Source organism: Endocarpon pusillum (genome assembly GCF_000464535.1).
Source record: "Endocarpon pusillum Z07020 unplaced genomic scaffold scaffold2052, whole genome shotgun sequence".
Lineage (NCBI taxonomy): Eukaryota > Fungi > Ascomycota > Eurotiomycetes > Verrucariales > Verrucariaceae > Endocarpon > Endocarpon pusillum.
The window spans coordinates 112,254-130,022 of NW_006916129.1; the positions used below are offsets into that span (position 1 = coordinate 112,254).

The window sequence follows — 17,769 nt, forward strand, 5'->3', positions numbered from 1 at the left end:
CGACGGATGTCTGCGTGGCGGTCAACGTGCCCTGGAAGGAGCTGGGCCGAGCGGGGGGAGGAGGGGGACGGTGGAGGAGGAAGAGGCGTTCGCGGATGCGGTGCTGGAGAATCTGGTGGCGAGTCTGGATGTCAGGGACTTTGGGCTCTTCGATGGGTGAGGAAATATCGAGGACCGGTGTGGAATGGCTGGGAGCATTCTTTTCCGGCCGCGCGGACGAGGACGAGGACGAGGACGAGGACGAGGACAAGAACGAGGACGTCCCTTGGGGCGATTGCGCAGAGTTAGTAGTACCTGGTTATGGGATTATGGGCGGAAAGGGATGGATGGAGCTGTGCCGCTTGCTGGGGAAGTCATTCTGTCCTCAAACAATAAAGGGAAGCCAGACTGTCAGAGGAGCTCTTCACCACTCAACTTGGGAATGAACGACAAAGTCACGCTCTACCAAACATGAACCTTTCCACAACGAACTAGATAGAACAACATTCCCTGTATTGGCCAAGACAGGCCTCTACAGCAGCGAGCGATGCGAATGCTCCTCACAAATATTACCAACCAAAGACTGTGGCATCGAGGGAGATCAATCCAATACCCTCCCATTCGTCTCAGCCAGCATAATGCTATGGCCGACCAAGCCAGTCCCAGACAACGCTCTGGTCAGCCACATTTGGTCCAACAAGATGTACAACTCTCCCCGCAACGACAATCAACCCATCCCCCAAAACAATTCAATCCAACCTTCAGTCCTCATCAATACTCACCAACTCCATGGCCTGCTCCAGCCTCTCCAATCCAAGACCCTTCCCCGACGGACTCCTCCCCACCGTCCTCCTACCCGACTCAGCAACCCTCCTAGCCTTCGGCTTCAGCTTCGGCTTGGGCCTAACCTGCACCAAAACGCCCTTACACCTCCCGCAGCGATGTTTGGCCGGGTCGATACTCTTCGAATGCCGGCCATACTCGGCGCCACACCCTTCTTCCTCCGGCGGCAGGTTCAGAAAGCCCTTGGCTGCGTTCGGCGGCGTGCCGACACAGACCCAGAGGTATTTGTGGTGGATCTGGTAATTGTGCTTCGTGGTCACTTCGACCTGGCGGTACATGTCGCGTTCATGATGGCGGAATGTTGACGTGACTTTTGCTGCCCTGGACATTCGGGGATATACGCGTTAGCCATCATGATCATCATGATCATCATCATTCTCCTCGGGTGGAGGGAGGGGAACAGGGGGAGGAAAAGACGTGGTCGTCCGCAATGCTGGCTACCTACCAAGATTTAAACTCGACCCCATGAGGCCGATCCCGGACCCCGCTGACCATGAAGTTGGCGAGATGGCAAAACTCATGCGCCAGGGTATTGACCAGTCGCTCTTCATTGTCGATGATTTTCTCGGCCAGCTCGATCGAGGCGTGATGTTGGACCTCTTTCACACCACCCCCCTTTTCCACCCCCACCGCCACCGTCGCGGCGGCCGGTCTGGAGTTCAGTGACGCTGTAGTGACGACCGTTCTTCGCCAATTCGCCCGTCCAGCCGTACTCCTGAGATTCTTGCTCCAGATGATCTTCACCCCGCCTGTGCTGTGCGATAAGCAAGCCAATTGTCCGCCCGCGACTCGCTCGTCTAGCTCTTTGAGCAGATCGTGCGCGAGCTTCTCTTTCTCGGCATCGAATTTCCTCTTCGCAGCCACAGCCAGCGTTTTCTCCTCGGTCGCCGCTTTCTTGGCCGGACTTCTTGCAGGGGTCTTTGTGGGGCTCTTACCGGTCTCTCTTCTCCGTCTTGCGGGCGATTCGGAGGGTGATTCGCTCCCGCTTCCACTTCCACTTCCACTATCACCCTCGCTCTCGTTCTCCTTCTCCTTCTCGTCGAAGATCTTCCACCTCTTCCTTGGACTCAACGTCAAAGGCGGCTTAGCAGGCGAGTACGCATCGTTCCATTCGTTGATCACCTCGCTCGACCAGAATGCATCGATAGATTGTCTGTGCGGCGACTGCGGGATCTGCGCTCCCCTTTTGCTGGGGGAGAGGAGGAGTGGGTTCTTTTTCGACGGCGAGTTGAGCTTGGTGGGTGATTTCAGTTTCGAGGGTGATGCGGGCGGTGTTTGCGGTGGGGTGGTGAGGAGTTTGTGATCGGGGCTGGATTGGTCGTTGCTGTCAAGGAGTATGCGGTGACTCTTATCTTTGATTTTGAAGGGTGAGATGTTGCGGGGAGGAGGCGAGAAACGAAGGATGGCCGCGTCGTCAACCTCGTTGGCTGCGTTTTCATCAGATTCTGAGGATCTGGATCGATCTTGCTGGCGGCGACGAAGAGGAGGAGGCCGTTGCTGATCCAGCGGTTCCAGAGGCCTTCGTCGTTTCGGCATGTTGTTCTTCTGGTGGTCGACTTCAGGAGCAAGCTGTGGTTTGACGGGTGAGGTGAGATCGATGACCTCTATTTCAGGACTTCTTGATCGGCTCGAGCTGGGCTGCTCTCGATCTCCATCGTTGAGATTCAATCCCGAAATGGCATCAGCAAGACATTTTGGACTGTCTTCCTTCTTCTTGCTCGTGCTCGTATTCATCCCAGTATCCTCTAAACTCAAGCTCCTTACTGCATCACTGAGATTACTCCTCTCCTCTCCCCCGGTCTGGCTAGCACCACGCATTAATCTCTTCCTAACACGAGACTTCTCTCTCGCAAGCCCATCTGATTCTCGGTCCGATGCAGAACCCGAGTCCGTCTCTGAACCATGGAAACTGATCTCCTCATCATCACCTACGATGAACCCACTGAGATCGGTGAAGTCGTCTTCGCTCTCCAGATCTTCGTCGTCGTCTCCGTCGTCGTCCTTGCAAACCGCTTCTTTGAGAACGAACATCGCTGCCCTGGCTTTGAGCGTGCGCTTTGAAGTGCTGGGTTCCGGACCTCGGCCCTTTCCAGAGGTCAGTCTGCATTTGCTGTTCGAAGGCTTGCTTTGGAAGATGTCTTCCTCTGCGCTGTTGCTGCCGGTGCTGCGGTTGCTTTGGTGGTCTTCTTTGGAGTCTAACGTAAGGCTACGTAGAGGTGAGAGGAGCGAATTCACATGTTGGAGTTTCAATGCTCTGCTCCTTCTATTGGCACCGCCGTGGATGCCGGTCTTAGGTGGGCCTTCAGGCGCTGCTCTTGATCCAGATATCAAAGACTGGGATTCGAGATATGCAACGTCGTCTTTGTCTTGCAGTGGAAACGCACCAATGCTTCGCTTGATAGGTGACACGGTGTTCTCTTGCTTTGCTGGGGACCTCCGTCGTTGCTGCATAGTTTGCCTTGACGACTTGCTGCTGGTGATGGTTGTCGTTGTCGTGCTCGCTGAGGTTGCAGATGCTGTTGGTACGAGGGAGGGTGTTGCGCCGAGGACCAAGCTCGAGCTGCTGGTTCTTGGTAGCATAGCGGTTGATTGAGGCCCTGAAATACTGTCGCCTGTCTCCACCAACTGTTTGGTTCGACTTTCTTTCCTGCTGGCTGAAGACGTGGACATCTTCGCCGAGACTCCGCCCTGCTTCTTCTTGTTTGGTGATAACAACCTCTCTCCCTGTTCCCTTCCTTTCCTTCCTTCCTCGGTCGGAGGAGCCGTGCATCCCAACAACGTAGAGAGTTCCGGTAACTCATCATTATCATCACCCTCCACTTCTCCCTCCTCTTCACCATGATGCTTTGGACGTGAATGCTCTGCGTACGGAGCACCAACTAGATTTGTCCCTCCTCGCCCGGCTGCTCCCGGCCGCTTCTTCCTCGGACTGGTCCGCACCGCCATACTTTTCATAGCTGTGGGGTTCGCTCCTTTCCTTGAGATCGTCCGTGGACCAGCTTCTTCGGCGTCTCTTCTTGAACAGCACAGCTCGCAAATCTGATGCCTCAATCCCTCGATGACAACGCTAGCTCAGTCCTAACCGACCGGTAGCTACCCCTTCGTTTTATTCCCTGCGTGTCGTTCCTATCTCGTTTCGTGTCGTCTAGTCACGCAACCAATTGATGTTTATTCTCATTCTCGTAAAGAGAATAGTACGTCACAACGCTCGTTTCCGGGGCAACGGGTGCTCAGAACGGTACCCTTTGACGCCGCTTTTGGTGGCTCCTGTACCCCGTAGACCCACGTGACAGTGAGCCATTTCATCTGGCTCGTACTGTCGAATGCTACGAAATCTGCTTCCCCAACCAGCAAAAATACCTGCAGTCTCTTTTGCAGGCCCAGAATATCGCAAGCCCAAAATAGCTTCTCATGACTTATGCGCGCTGGGTCTTTCAAAGACGGCTGTCTCTGCAGTATCATTACATAGGCCTCTTCAGCTAAAAAATATGGGCCCGCTTCACTGAATTGTTTTGAGCTGAACTGTTTTACTACAATTGTTGCTGGGCTGAATTGTATTACTACAATCGCGACTACTCCCGAATTCTTTCATTTCAAACCGAAATATTACAAGTTGTAGTGGGCTGAATTAGTAGGTTACATTGCGAAGGAGGCCATCCTTTTTTTCGTTCAGAATGCTTCGGAAAAAGGTAAACCATGCACTCGGATCTTTCCTATTAGCCCCATTAGCACGTTTTTTGAATGAACAGCTGGATGCCGATTCCAGAAGCGTTGAAGCCATCTCTTCCCCAACCTGTAGGTTTCCTCCAATTTTCTAAGCCACCACTCCGGCCATTTCTCGAATCATATCATGACTAGGAGCGTGTCCTGTGGCTTCAAAGTTCAGAATCCATTGAACAAGCCGTTTTTCTTGTTCAGACGAGAGTAACTATTGCGTAACGCGTGCTTCTCGCTTGTTAATGCCTTGGTCTCTGCGATTTCGAAGGATGGCCGTGCAGAGGCCGTGACACCGGGCTGCAGCCGCAAGGGAGAGGTTAGGGTTTGCAGATAATTCGTCCAGTGCTGTATTTCAAAGGGAGTCTCTGTAGCTTGTAATTTGATGGTGATATGTTGGGGCATAAAATGTTAGAAATCTGGTTGTACGCGACGCGTAAAACTGTCAATTAGAGGGTGGCAGTTACAGGGGTATTTGACTTAGCTGTATGAGAGAGATACAAAGAAGTGATCCTACTGTAAGACCTTCCAGCCGGTTGAGTGCGCAGGATCTAAGCTGGCTACGGAGCTCAATTTACAGGATTGCTAGTAGCCCAATGCCAAGGGCTGGAGGGCCAAGTGCAAGTTCAAGACTGCATCATTTCGCACTCACATCAGAATTTGCGCCTTATGATCCTCAACAGTCAAGCTTAAACTTAAGTGTTGTGGACCATACTACTGCTCTTTTCAGGTGGATAGAATAATGTGCGAACCTAACATAAGCCAGGGCAATTTGAAAGCGAGGCACATCACCTTTCCAGAGCACATTTCATGAACAGCGGCTAAGCAAAATTTGGTCCAAGACTGCAGCTACTTTTATTACAGTAGTCTCTCAACTTGGTCCGCACCATCTTCGTGAATACTTGATTTCATCCTCCGACATATCTGCTATAGTCGACTACATAATACGAGTTATGTGTTTCCGCAAACCGTGCTAGCATCATGACTCCCAGAGAATCAACAAAAGAAGTAAAAACATCAGGATTCGAGCCCACCAACTTGTGCGAAGCCTGCAAAAATCTGATACTTGACGATAGGAAGATTGTTGAGAACGCTGGAGCCCGCCTCAAAAATATTCAGCCATTAAATGAGGTTTTTGGCTTTAACAAACTAAATTTTAGGGGTGTGCCAGGAGCCAATGTCATCGTCGATACTCTGGATTTCCACCAATATGACGAGCTCCCACATTTGCCCAGACTGGCCGCATCTGCTGAAGCGGGATGCCACTTCTGTGCTTTTCTCAGAACAGCGATATCTAATCAGTACCCTATGAGCGACAGCGACTGCAATGACGCCAGGATGGAGATAGCGTTCCATTACATATGGCAACGGAGTAAGCAAGCGCAAATGTTGGGTAGTAGCTTGGGGATATGGTTGAGAGCTCTCGTAGTGGACTTAACAATTTCATTGCATTCAGGAGTCTTGGGATTTGAGAAGATAATCTTTCTAACAGAAGCTCCACCAGGTACGTCAGCAGAAGCTCCATCTAAACTGATTCAAGGTCTACGTTCTCACCACATAACATCAGGGGACTGTGCAGATTGGCTGCAACTTACTAAGGCCCCATGGCCTAATAGTCTTTGTCAGGAGAATATCTCCATGATGAAAAAGGAAATAGACACTTGTGTCAAATTTTGTTCTTGCGAAACCATTGGAGATGAAGTATCATTTTTGCCTACAAGGCTAATTAACTTGAAAGATCCAGAAAATCCACGTCTAGTTATTGTCAAAGGTCATTCTCCGCGAAATAATTTCAACTACAGGAAAGTCAAATATGCGGCTCTAAGCTATTGCTGGGGTCCCCCAGAAGATGCAGAGTCGATGCTAAAGACCACTAAAGAATCTCTGCAGAGCAGGCTCTCCGGTATTGTAAAGGGTGAAATGCCTCTGGTCTTTCGGGATGCAATCTCAGTATGCGAGAAATTGGCTATCCCTTACCTGTGGATCGATGCACTTTGCATTGTTCAAGATGACGAAAAAGAATGGCAACAAGAAGCATCTCAAATGGGCAAGGTCTATGAGAATGCTTTTGTTACTATCGTTCCCTCTGCCTCAGATTCTTGCAAAGAAGGCTTTGTTCAGCGTTCTCGAAAGACACTTGAAGTGCCATTTAGGTCGACTATTCGACAAGAAATACACGGAGAATATTATCTGCGACAAGTTACAAGCCTGGACTTGGATTTACATTTGGCTCAGTATAAATACTACTTGGAAGACAACTTTACTCGCTGGGACTCACGTGGCTGGACATTTCAGGAAAAAGCTCTAAGCAGAAGGATTCTCAAATTTGGACCGTCAATGGTTTCTTATGATTGTCCTAAATGGCGCCGCTCGGAGATGGAAGATAAAAGACGCGAGAGCTCCGGGGGATGGTCCAAACCACCGGTTTTGAGCTTAACTGCGCCTGAGTCTTACACAGCTTGGAATGATATTACAGGAAATTTTGCTAAACGACACTTTCGATATCGAAAGGACATATTTCCAGCAATATCAGATATGGCCCAGCGCTTTGCTAAAGCGAACAAGGATAAGTATGTTGCTGGGTTATGGCGCGGGGACTTATTCCGGGGGCTTTTATGAAACATTAACCCCGAAACCATGTGGGAAGACCTTCTCATCAATTTGGCTAGATCGGATCCATACATTGCCCCTTCCTGGAGCTGGGCGAGTCGAGCGTCTCATATGGAACGAGGCGTGCCAGGATATTCTCAAGCCCAATGGACTGACGGAATGGTATCAGAATGCACAATCATCACTATAAATATTGACCTCGCCGGTTCTGATCCCTTTGGTGCGATACGAAGCGCAAAGCTATCTTTATTGGGAAAGCTAGCACCGCTTCCTTTCATGCTGCCGCAACACGGATACTATGGTTGCACTCCCCACCCAATATGGGAGATATCAACTAGATCTACGTTATTTGGTGTCTGTACTTTGGATTGGATCACTCATGGTGAAGAAAGATTGCAGGTACCTGACTGCCGAATGATGATGTTGCTCATTGCAAGCTGGCGCAAAGACTTTAGTAAGGATGCCGGTCAGTTCGAGAACTGTGCATATGGCCTCATTCTACTTCCGACCGACAAGAACGAAAATGAATATTATCGCGTGGGAATCTTCCACTTCGGCCAAGGCGGAAAATTCTCAAACGATCCGCCCTGGAATAATAGATTCTTCAGAAGCCGAAATTTACAGACAATCCATCTTATCTAGTCACACCTCAAATGGCTAGATTGAGTCGATCTCTGTCTGACGCTGCTGCCTCTTGCCATCATGCCGAGAAGGGAGGACCCTTTACCACTTCACCATCAACTCATGGCTCGTTCGTGTTGCAATAGCGACGGTATTGGCGCTCGTTTTCTGGTGGGGCTTCATAGGCTCGCATGTGTTGACCGGCGATCACGTGACTCCGAATATCACACGGCTTGAACGTCAGAGAAGATCGGAGAATGTAGCGCCCGGTTCCGAAAACCCGCGGGATTCTCCGTTGAGTTTCTATTTCCTATTCTAGCTGATTTTCTATGTATCTTCATCCTTCAATGTACCCTCTACCCTATCCTACTCCTTGCGCCGTGTGGCATCGGCGCTCTCACACTCCCCTTGCTGATGACGGAGTTTTCTGACGTTCTTTGACATTCTCGGACGGCTCTGACGTCGAGAGAGATGGGACGATAACTTTGATCTGCTGCGATTTTCCTGCGAATATACTGAGATGGGGAATTGCTCACTCTCGAATGTCGTATGTGGCTTTTTGAGGATGATGTCTAGGGCAGCTCTTGAGATGCCCTCGAACGGGTATATATGGCCACTCGTTTTGCCCAAGTAGATAGAGGAATCAGAGGAGTTGAATCAATCAAATCTGCACCCTTGTAAATAGCATGATAGGCGGCCTGAGTCTTCGAAGTTAGCTCACCTAGATTAGCGATTTGCTCAGGGAAGGCATCGTGACGTTCTGGCGGCGTTGTCCCCCTCCCCACCCCAACCCAAGACGAGGATTACCTAATCTTGCCAGCGGGATATCCGTAGAACTAGACTGAAGGATGTCTTATTTAGCAGACCTTGGTAGGCTGGTGGCCCCTCTTTCGGACGGAGCTGGCAGGGACGGGACGGGAGAAGTCAACTGCATTGGGAGGACTGGGTGGACGCCCCATTGATCAATACGATGCAAGGATCTCAACTCGGGCTGTTCTCAAGGCGCACGACGGGCTGTGAATTTTGATTTTCGTACGAGTTACTGTACTATAAACGCAGCATCCCAAATGTAGGCGAGTCCTTTTCAAGAAATACGATCCTGTTCAGCGTCCATGGCCACAGCCCCATGTATGACATTGTGACACTGGGACACCGTCCGCCGAATGGCATCGCTGTCGGGAGAGCGCATGAGGGCCCGCACGCCCACCAACATACGTAGTAAGTCTGCGCCTGCTCGATGAATCTTTGAGGCGTGAGTCATGCTGTGAGAACGGGGAGACAAGACAACGCCTGTATAACGCGGGTAAGTTCAAAAACACTGGCGGGCAGCTGTATTCAATGCGGCAATCTGTGGCCTTGATGCCCTCCTTCAATCTTCACAACCTTTACGTACTTATTATGCTTGGCATCCACGCGTACTATCAGATTGCTCCTTCTTCGCGCTCAACTGAGGCCATGCCATGTCCATGGAGGCGCAGGGGCAACGCCAAGAGAACTGTTCTGAAAGCATCCTCGTGAGACAGAGTTTTTAACGTTTGCAGCATGCCAGGATTGAGGGATCCGGTAAGTATCCTGCAAGTTATTGCCTGTGACTCGCCGGACTGAGGTATGAGACGGCTTTTAATCAGGCGATTTCAATCGACTATGTTGGCAATTTGCCTTGTAGCTTTCGTCTGAAGCTAAATTTCGAACATTTCGTGACAAGAGCTTTTGGAAATGGACTGAGACGGAGAATGGACTGGTGTGAAGAACGGACTGGTATGGAGAACGGACTGGTACGGAGAACGGACCGGTACGGAGAACGGACCGATACAAAGAGTGGACTGGTACGAAACCTTTTTACGTTGTGTAGTCAAGGGACTCTGAGATAGGTCATGGGATGCGATTTCTCTCTTTTGACACTCTCTGGTGAAGGAGAAGGAGAAGAAGGAGAAGAGAGTTGGGTCTGGGTTGGTGGAGGGGTTTCGGTTATGTGACGCAGCGCTTTGGTGCAGGGTGTGAGAGAAGATTCTATAATGTATCGCAAGGGAGATAAGTGGATGGCGATGGTGATGTTCCTTGCGAGGGAGGAGGGAGGAGGGAGGATGATGGGCCCTAAGTCAGGGTGCTACAATGCAGTCAGAGCTCAAGTCGATAAATGCTATACAGCTAATTCTCATCTGAGTCTCCAGTACTCCGTACCTGCCACTGTATTTTCACCACATCCTGGATTAAGGAGCCGAGCGGAATATAACGAGTATAATATTCATCCGCCTCTCTCGCCAAACTCTCTAGCCCAATCTTCATATGCCTTCAAGCCGGCCTTACTCACACTGGGCCTGATATTCTCCAGACTGGCTTCAAAGTCCTCGAATCGGATCGGTCTGATCTGATCCATCGGAGTATAGAGCAAGGCCTCGCCGAGCTTCCGCAGGGGTCCCATCGCCGCATCTTTGGCTAAGGCCGTGATATCGGAGCCGGAGAAACCTGGTCATTCATACGCATATAGTCAGCTTCAAGGCGTGTACCTAGCTAGTGGGCAAGGTAAGGGGAGGATAACCTCACCTTCAGTAACCTGCGTCAACACCTCAATATCCGCCTCACTCAGCTCATGCTTCTGATGACCCAGCAATGTCCCGATCTGAATCCTCCTCGTCTCCGCTTCCGGAAGCGGGATATACTGTCTTCTGACAAAGCGTCTCCGAGCAGCCTCATCAATATCCCAGGGCATGTTCGTAGCTGCGAGCACAAGGACCCTGGTCGGGTCACCATCTCCACCTTTACCGCTCATTGCTTTCTCCTTTCCAGCAGCAGCCTTTTGAAGGTCACTCCACTGGATCAAAAACTCGGTTTTACTTCTCCTACTGGCCTCATGCTCGCTACCTCCACCGCCTCCCCTGGTTCCAAGCAGTGAATCGATCTCGTCAACGAAGATAATGCTGGGAGCCATCCTTCGCGCAATGGCAAACAGCGCTCGCACCAATTTCTCACTCTCTCCATGCCATTTACTTGTCAGGCTTGATGCGCTGATGGCGAAAAATGTGGACTTAGACTCCGTCGCCACTGCTCTTGCTAACATTGTCTTTCCCGTTCCTGGTGGACCGAATAACAGCATTCCTCTAGCCGGTTCACGTAATCCCATGAAAAGATCGGGACGGAGGAAAGGGTAAACAACCGCTTCTTTGAGTGCCTTCTTCGCGGCATCGAGGCCTGCTACATCGGACCAGTGTACCTCATCGCCATGAACTATGACTTCGTTCAGGATTTGTGTCGCGGTGACGAGGTCAACATTTTTGGGCAGATTAGCAAGAACAGCTGTCTTGCGACGTTCAAACGCGATGTCCTCGGGGCTTTCTTCTTGCTCGTGGTCTTCAGTAGCTTCGGACGATGACGGAGGGGTTGGTGACTGGTTGGGGCTTTCTCTGTGGTCTGCATGACGAGTACGACGCATTTTGGCTATATTGATGGGTCGTCGTTGATGATGCGAGGCCGCCTCCTCCCCACTTCCAGAAGAAGTTTCAGTCATGGTTCGATTTCTGCCAGATCTTGGGGTTGACGAGTTGGGGAGCGGTTTGCGCGACACGGGTGGTGGTGGTGGTGCTTCTGCTTTATCTGGAGACCTCTGTTGAGCACTAGAAGCCATGCTATTTGCAGTCGACGGCGGGGGCGACTTCAGAGTGGATATAGGGAACTCCTTCCTATACGATATCTCAGGTGGCTTGGTAAGTTTCGTAGGAATTCTGGGCGACAATCTCGACTCTGTGGACTGTATAGGAACGTCATATGGAGGATTGAGCGGTGCTGATTCGACTTCATGATTGGTTGTTCGTGATTCTCTTTCTGGAGCAACATTGACGTTCTCAGGCTGCTCCTGGAGCGGTGTTGTGGCACCCTGGTGCATATCTCTCCAACTGGCCGTTGGTATATGGTCTCCAGGATCCGAAGCTTGGGCAGCGTTGTTTCGCTTCAGCTCGTCCTCACTGGAAGTGATCCCTAACTGGTCTAGGCTTCTCCTAGAAGCTGTAGCTTCCACCCTTGATTGTATGGTATGGTCATGCGGATTCTGTTTTTGCAAAGCCTGAGCTATCTGGGCACCAGACATCCGCGAAGTTGTATCCCATGCCAACCCAGCCGCTTTCAACGGCGCTGGTCCCTGTGATCCAACTCTTGTTGTTCGCGGCTTGGACGATTTTCTATCGCCTGATCGCAAAGTTGTCAACATAGTTTTCTTATGCTTGTGATCGGGACTTGGACTCCGAGACGTCTTCTTTACAGGTACTGGCAATGTAGGCGGGGTGGGTAGTGGAGAGGAGTATAGTGGCGGCGGATTTGGCGAACGTGAAGCCATGCTTTCTGAACTCTGTCTGGTGAAGAATGATGGTCTTGGAGGAAGGGCAGGTGGCCTCGATAGATCTGGATACTGGACAGGTGGTATACTGCCTTCGCCGATCCATCCTGGAGTAGGAGTCTTGTTCGTCACTGTCTCTTTTCCTTTTTCTAACTTTCGAGCCTCTTTGGCTGCTTCTTTTTCCGCCCTTGCTTGCTCTTTTCGACTTCGCTTCAACGCTTCCAGGAGATCTACTCGCTCCTTGCATTGGATCTCTAATTGTTTCAAGGAATCTTGCAGAGCCTTTTCCGTCTCAGATCTGGGAACATAATTTGTTGGCAGTTTATAGGCGTTATGATAGTATATCTGGTCGAGGGCTGAGCGCCATGACCGCAATGCTTCAGCTTCGTTATTCTAGTACAAATCTCAGCGGCTAGATTTTCAGTGTAGTGGTGAGGTCGTCTACCTGTCCCTCGAAATAAACGGCAGTCGAACATATCAGATAGCATTCATCGTACGTCTTCTGCATAGACGAACCAGGCTTGTTGCGCATCATGACCTCTGAGGTGATATCGAGGTCTATCCATCAACGGACTGCTTACAGGACGTTTTGTGCACCCAAGCACTTCTTCAAATCTCCAGTGCAATGGGCAAGTCAACCAGCCTCGTTCCCACCAGGCATGTGACGTAGATCGCCAACGCTGTGAACCAGTCGAAGGAAACAAGACGTTGCTGTGTGTCTGCTAAAGAAAGAGGAAGGCGATTGCTCCCGTTTATGAATCACTAGACGTTGTCCAAGTACTCTAAGGAGTAAGTAACTCATGAACAACAAAGCAAGTTAACTCCAGCTGCGGTGCTTCCCCCGGAGCCCCCAAAATTACAGCAATGACAGTGCCAAGGTGAGAACCCTTGATCTGCCCGCCCAGCGGCCGCTCGCCTGAAATTGTGACTGATTGCACAGAAGCTCAAAGGTTCCTCTACTAACCCCGCGGCCTTCATGACCAACCAAACCCTCTCAACCTCAACCCTGATGGATGTGATTCTGAAATTGCTCGACATCATCTGTGAATCACAGCAGCGAACCTGCCGATACAGCGGAGCTTTCTAACATGCGCACATAAGGCTGTAGCTAGGTCTGGCACCGCTAGCCACCATTTCCATTTCCATTTCTTGATATCAGCCACAGTTGCAAACACGTCTTGCATGATGATAGATCACAGGTCCAAACCTACGGCACAGAAGTCATAGACGTGGGATCATATACATTAGGGTGTGATCTACCTTGGAGGAGACCGCCTGGGTGTCCACTCGAACAGAAGGTGCACCGTCATGGTGTCTGCCCTCTCAAGCACTCTATGCAAAGGAAATCCACCCCAAGCAATCAGCTCGTAAGCCGTGATGATGCGGTCAAGTTGACCCATCTTTCAACATCAATCAGTAGACTGCGCTACACAATGACAAGCCCCAAAGGTCTGATGCCCGGTTCTGCGACGAGGTGCTGACGCCTGCCTTGACGTGGCCGTGTGCTGGTCAGCTGGTGGTGGTGGAGGGGCGTCGGTAGCTAATGAAACTGGGAAAGCGTTTTCGGGGGGTACCGATATCATGCTTCGTGCTGCGAAGGTTTGGTAGTCGATTTCGGAACTCGCTCAATTGTTACCACGACGCCGCGTAGGACTCGGATTCTCGGTATCGCTTAAAGTACGCCTTCGCCATCTCGTATGACGTCCTGTTGGATGTCAGCATGCCAGTTGAGACACGAGCAGGGCCAACACACCAGCATATGGCCGTGCTCGGCATCGTTGTGATGATTCGTGGTCTTAGACCTCTGAAGAAGCCTGACCACCCATACTGACTTCTGATGATCTTGGCACCATTGAACAAACCTCTTACGTTCCTCACCTCGGCCTCCTGGCTCAGGCCTCTTGTCTGAAGTAATGTTTTGATAACATCCAATGGTGTTGTTATGCCGGCAGCGAACGCCCCAGCGAGTCCACCAGCCATACAGTGCGTAAATGGATCGTACTCTTTTTGAGGATTCATAAACTTCGATAGCGACTCATATGCCATGAACTGGGTGGCGGTAAATGGAATGGTCATGCACAATGTGGTAGGATAGGAGACGTAGAAAGCGGTTAGTCCTTCGGTGCGATAGAGAGACCGTGCGCAGTGAGATATTGAGCGGTAAGTTGATCCATGGACCTGCATTCGTTGCTTGATGACTGGATAGTAGGGTCAGATTGAGCTTACCGGATGACGGATAGAATTTCTTACCGTCGAAAGGGTTCATGAGAGCATCGCTAGATATTGTTGCGCAAGCCCCACTAAGAGCTGGGATCAGGTTAGCAAGATCACTCGGTCCAAAGTAATAGTCAGAGAGCTCCGCATACCTGCTGCAAAAGGATGATGATGATCATCTTTGTTCCCGCCTGCAAATTCCTTGACGGCTTCATATGTGCCAAAGTATACCGCGTGTGCAGGTCCTGTACTGCGGATCAACCGCCCGTCCGGTCAACGCGCCATAGACATGTCTCACCGGCACCAACAATAACACTGGACACCCCTCTCCATAAGGTCCGTATGCCCTCGATTCTGTATATCGTAGAAACCGCATTGGTCAATCCTGTGTAAAGACCACCGGCGGAAGGGTTGATGATCTGCATTCGAGTCTGTGTCGATTCTCAGCTTTGAACAGTTGGGCCTCGACCAGCATGACCAACACACCTTCAACAAATCCACCGGGTACATCACCGAATGTTCCTGACATGAATTAGCCCTGGGAATAATAGTCTTGATGGTGGAGCGCGTGGCATACCGCAATGCCGGCGAATGCGCCTGCCAGCATGTTGTGCCCAAGGGTATAGTCTGGAGGAAGTCCTTCATAGCTGCCCAAGTGTCAGACCTAGTTGTCTCGATCTTGAGACTCGATTGCCCGTACTCATATTCTTCAACTGGTGCAGGTACCGCGTTATGCTTCGACATCTCCGTGGGCAAAACCCCGGGAATCTTCGCTACGGACGCCACTTCGCCAGCTGGAAATTGTAGGCTTTTTCTTGCTTTCCACAGATGAGACGAGGGTTTGTGGTCAAGGCACTGCCATATTGAAAGCAAGTTACAAGTGGAACAAATAAATCGTTGCGATAAACGAATACACTATATTCTGGGATCGAGGCCGATAAAATCTTAAGATGGATGCAAATCATGACGCTCGGCGGTTGGACCGCCATGGAAATTCTGTCCGGGCCCCCGAGCCTACTCAATGACAGCACCAATCCAGCTAAGAACACATAGAATGCCAGATCTCCATCTCCTGCCAGCCTGTTTCACAACAGACATCGCTTGTTGTACATTGCACAACTAGTTAGAATCAATAGCAACCCACTCAACTCGCCATTGGCCCACAAGGCGTTTGTACGATCAAGCTTGCAAGCATGCCAACGGGACTTGCCCGATCAGGACACTCACCGTCAAAACTGTCAAGGGTTTCTAAGCCCTGGTGTTCGAGAGTACCTGACTGCCATCTATGTGAAAAACGGTTGCATACAGGTACGAAAACCTCCAGGAAAACACCTGTCGCTGTGCATTAACCTAGACTTCACGCTATCCCGTAGTTGTAAGGATACCGAAAGATGCCTGCTCCGTGCATCATCACCGCATAGGTACGTTGAATCATCATACCTTGACGTTGAAAGACCATACTCCTGTGATATTGTTAGAGGGTTTGGCGAGGCTATGGAAGAACTCACCATTCTTCAGGTTTTCCGCAGTATCACTCAGCAAAATCACGCGTCTTTTGGTGCAATAGGCCGTCTTGTCCAGGATATCGACCTTCAGATCGGCAAGCTCTGGGATAGGCTTCTCGAACATCTGACTGAGGTTCTCCACCGCCAATTCCAGGTCCTTCTGATTGTCTTCGAAGATGGCAGTCAGGTTGTTCCTGGCAAGATAAAAGGCGAAGGCATATGTCCACTTCAAGGTCTGCCGGCATTGTTGCAGTGCTTGAGAAGCGGTCTCCAGGAATTGCACCTCTATCCACGACATGCCAGATTGTGATTGCAGGCTCGTCATCTTCTTTTCCGTTTTCAAAAAGAGGTCTTTGTCCAGCTTGGCAGATTGCTCGTGGTTTGCATACCGGTTGTAATAGTGTAGGTATCTCTCTAGTGAATGTCTTGATTTGGCTTGTGCATCCCGGGCATCCGCTCCTGACTTCTCTTCGTAGCGGTTGCAGTTGTACCAGCTCGTGCCATGTTCCGACCAGAGGCCCATACACATCCAGCAAAACTCATGTTTGCATTTCCTGCATGTCATGTGGTTACAGCCGCCGTTCTTCTCTATGGTTGAGTTGCACTTTGGGCATTCTTTGGTATTGGCTGAGATCCAGTTCGATGTTTCGGAGTCGTCTTCGCATTTCTTCAACCACTTCTTGACCAGGGAACATGGCGGTGGCTGGTGATCTGGAAGGGTGCACCCAAAGCAGAAGCTATGCTTGCAGGCACAATGAACAGTGGGCACAACTGTCGATAGCTCTCTCTTCTTTATCCCACATTCAATAGCATATATACACTCGGGTGCTGGACACCATTTCAAACTATCCTTATCATCGACGTAGGTACGGGTCAGGAGCACTTCGTATCTGCCAAGTACTGTTAGTATTGCTCGGTCTTGGATTCGAGGACCACAAACCGGTTCTTGACCTCATCATTCACAAGTAGCTTTATTGTCTTCGAGTCTACTACCCGATGACAGCCATCTCTTGGACACTGTATCCTGGCAGCTTCTCCCTCCTCTTTGACCTTTTGCACTAAATAGCAGCTATAACAGTCCACGCAGTAACGATGACCACAAATCATAGCATAAGTCTCCAACCTTCGTCCATCTTCATAACAGATCTCACAGGTGAAACCCTTGACCCTTTCTGTCTTGGGAGTCATGGCGAACTGGGGTCCAAGTCCGGCCTCGTGCAGAAGTTCATCCGCTTTGTCCATGTATATCTCAATGAGTTTCTCCTTGTTCCAACGCATATACCGTAACAAAATAGCGACTGACTCTGGAGGAAGCCCCAGAATTTGACACACCTCGTCGATCTGCTTGTGCTGACTAGAGTGGATATCGGTGGGGCTAAGAACTCTAAATTCAACTTCGTAAGGTCTGCGGGTGGGCTTCATCGCTTCCTTGTCGTATGTGAAGCCAGGTTCATGATCGTCATCGAAGTCTATTCAACAAATCGTCAGTGTTGGTTATGCTTGATGACATGCCGTGCTGCAGAAAAACGTCTGGCCTACCTTGCCCTAGCAGGCTACCATTGTCGCTGTCTTGTGTGCCTTCATCAAAATCATCATCCTCCTGGCTCGTCACGTCACTAAGAAACTCGTCTTCAGACTCCATCACAGATACGACCGGCGAGCCTGGCTCGGTAAGCGGTGTAGCGGGCGTGTCCAATACTGGAGCCCTTTTGAGGGTTTTCGCTGTGCTGGCGTCAAAGCTGTCTTTCGCCTTCCTCTTTAGGGTTTGAGGACCCGTGGTGCAGTGTCACCGTGAGTACTGGGTCTCGAAGGAACGAGACCACAGCACTCGCCTACCGGAACCAAAAAAGGCGAGTGCGTGGATGTGGATTACTGTGGCGGCGGTGACGTAGCGGTGCAGAAGATTGGTAGAGAAGTTGACTGCTCACCGGGTCGAAGGGTGCATATGCAAGGCGA

General features: G+C 50.5%; 5 protein-coding genes across 5 annotated transcripts; 1 reads left to right on the forward strand and 4 right to left on the reverse strand.

The window, feature by feature from the left end:
* Positions 1-740: 740 nt before the first annotated feature.
* On the reverse strand, positions 741-3,768 carry EPUS_05042 (uncharacterized protein; the record flags this gene model as incomplete). Its single annotated transcript, XM_007803206.1, has 2 exons — positions 741-1,143; positions 1,268-3,768. The coding sequence occupies 2 exons, from the start codon at positions 3,766-3,768 to the stop codon at positions 741-743; spliced, it is 2,904 nt and encodes a 967-aa protein (XP_007801397.1).
* A 1,749-nt stretch (positions 3,769-5,517) lies between these two features.
* Positions 5,518-7,155, forward strand: EPUS_05043 (uncharacterized protein; the record flags this gene model as incomplete). The annotated part of the gene is made up of 2 exons (XM_007803207.1): positions 5,518-6,040; positions 6,275-7,155. 2 exons carry the CDS (start codon positions 5,518-5,520, stop codon positions 7,153-7,155), a joined length of 1,404 nt encoding a protein of 467 aa, XP_007801398.1.
* Positions 7,156-10,012: 2,857 nt separating this feature from the next.
* On the reverse strand, positions 10,013-12,626 carry EPUS_05044 (uncharacterized protein; the record flags this gene model as incomplete). The annotated part of the gene is made up of 3 exons (XM_007803208.1): positions 10,013-10,233; positions 10,312-12,487; positions 12,540-12,626. The coding sequence occupies 3 exons, from the start codon at positions 12,624-12,626 to the stop codon at positions 10,013-10,015; spliced, it is 2,484 nt and encodes an 827-aa protein (XP_007801399.1).
* A 1,100-nt stretch (positions 12,627-13,726) lies between these two features.
* On the reverse strand, positions 13,727-15,052 carry EPUS_05045 (uncharacterized protein; the record flags this gene model as incomplete). The annotated part of the gene is made up of 8 exons (XM_007803209.1): positions 13,727-13,799; positions 13,848-14,292; positions 14,345-14,401; positions 14,461-14,553; positions 14,607-14,739; positions 14,795-14,830; positions 14,886-14,955; positions 15,009-15,052. The coding sequence occupies 8 exons, from the start codon at positions 15,050-15,052 to the stop codon at positions 13,727-13,729; spliced, it is 951 nt and encodes a 316-aa protein (XP_007801400.1).
* Positions 15,053-15,742: 690 nt separating this feature from the next.
* Positions 15,743-17,455, reverse strand: EPUS_05046 (uncharacterized protein; the record flags this gene model as incomplete). The annotated part of the gene is made up of 3 exons (XM_007803210.1): positions 15,743-16,703; positions 16,754-17,282; positions 17,353-17,455. 3 exons carry the CDS (start codon positions 17,453-17,455, stop codon positions 15,743-15,745), a joined length of 1,593 nt encoding a protein of 530 aa, XP_007801401.1.
* Positions 17,456-17,769: the final 314 nt, after the last annotated feature.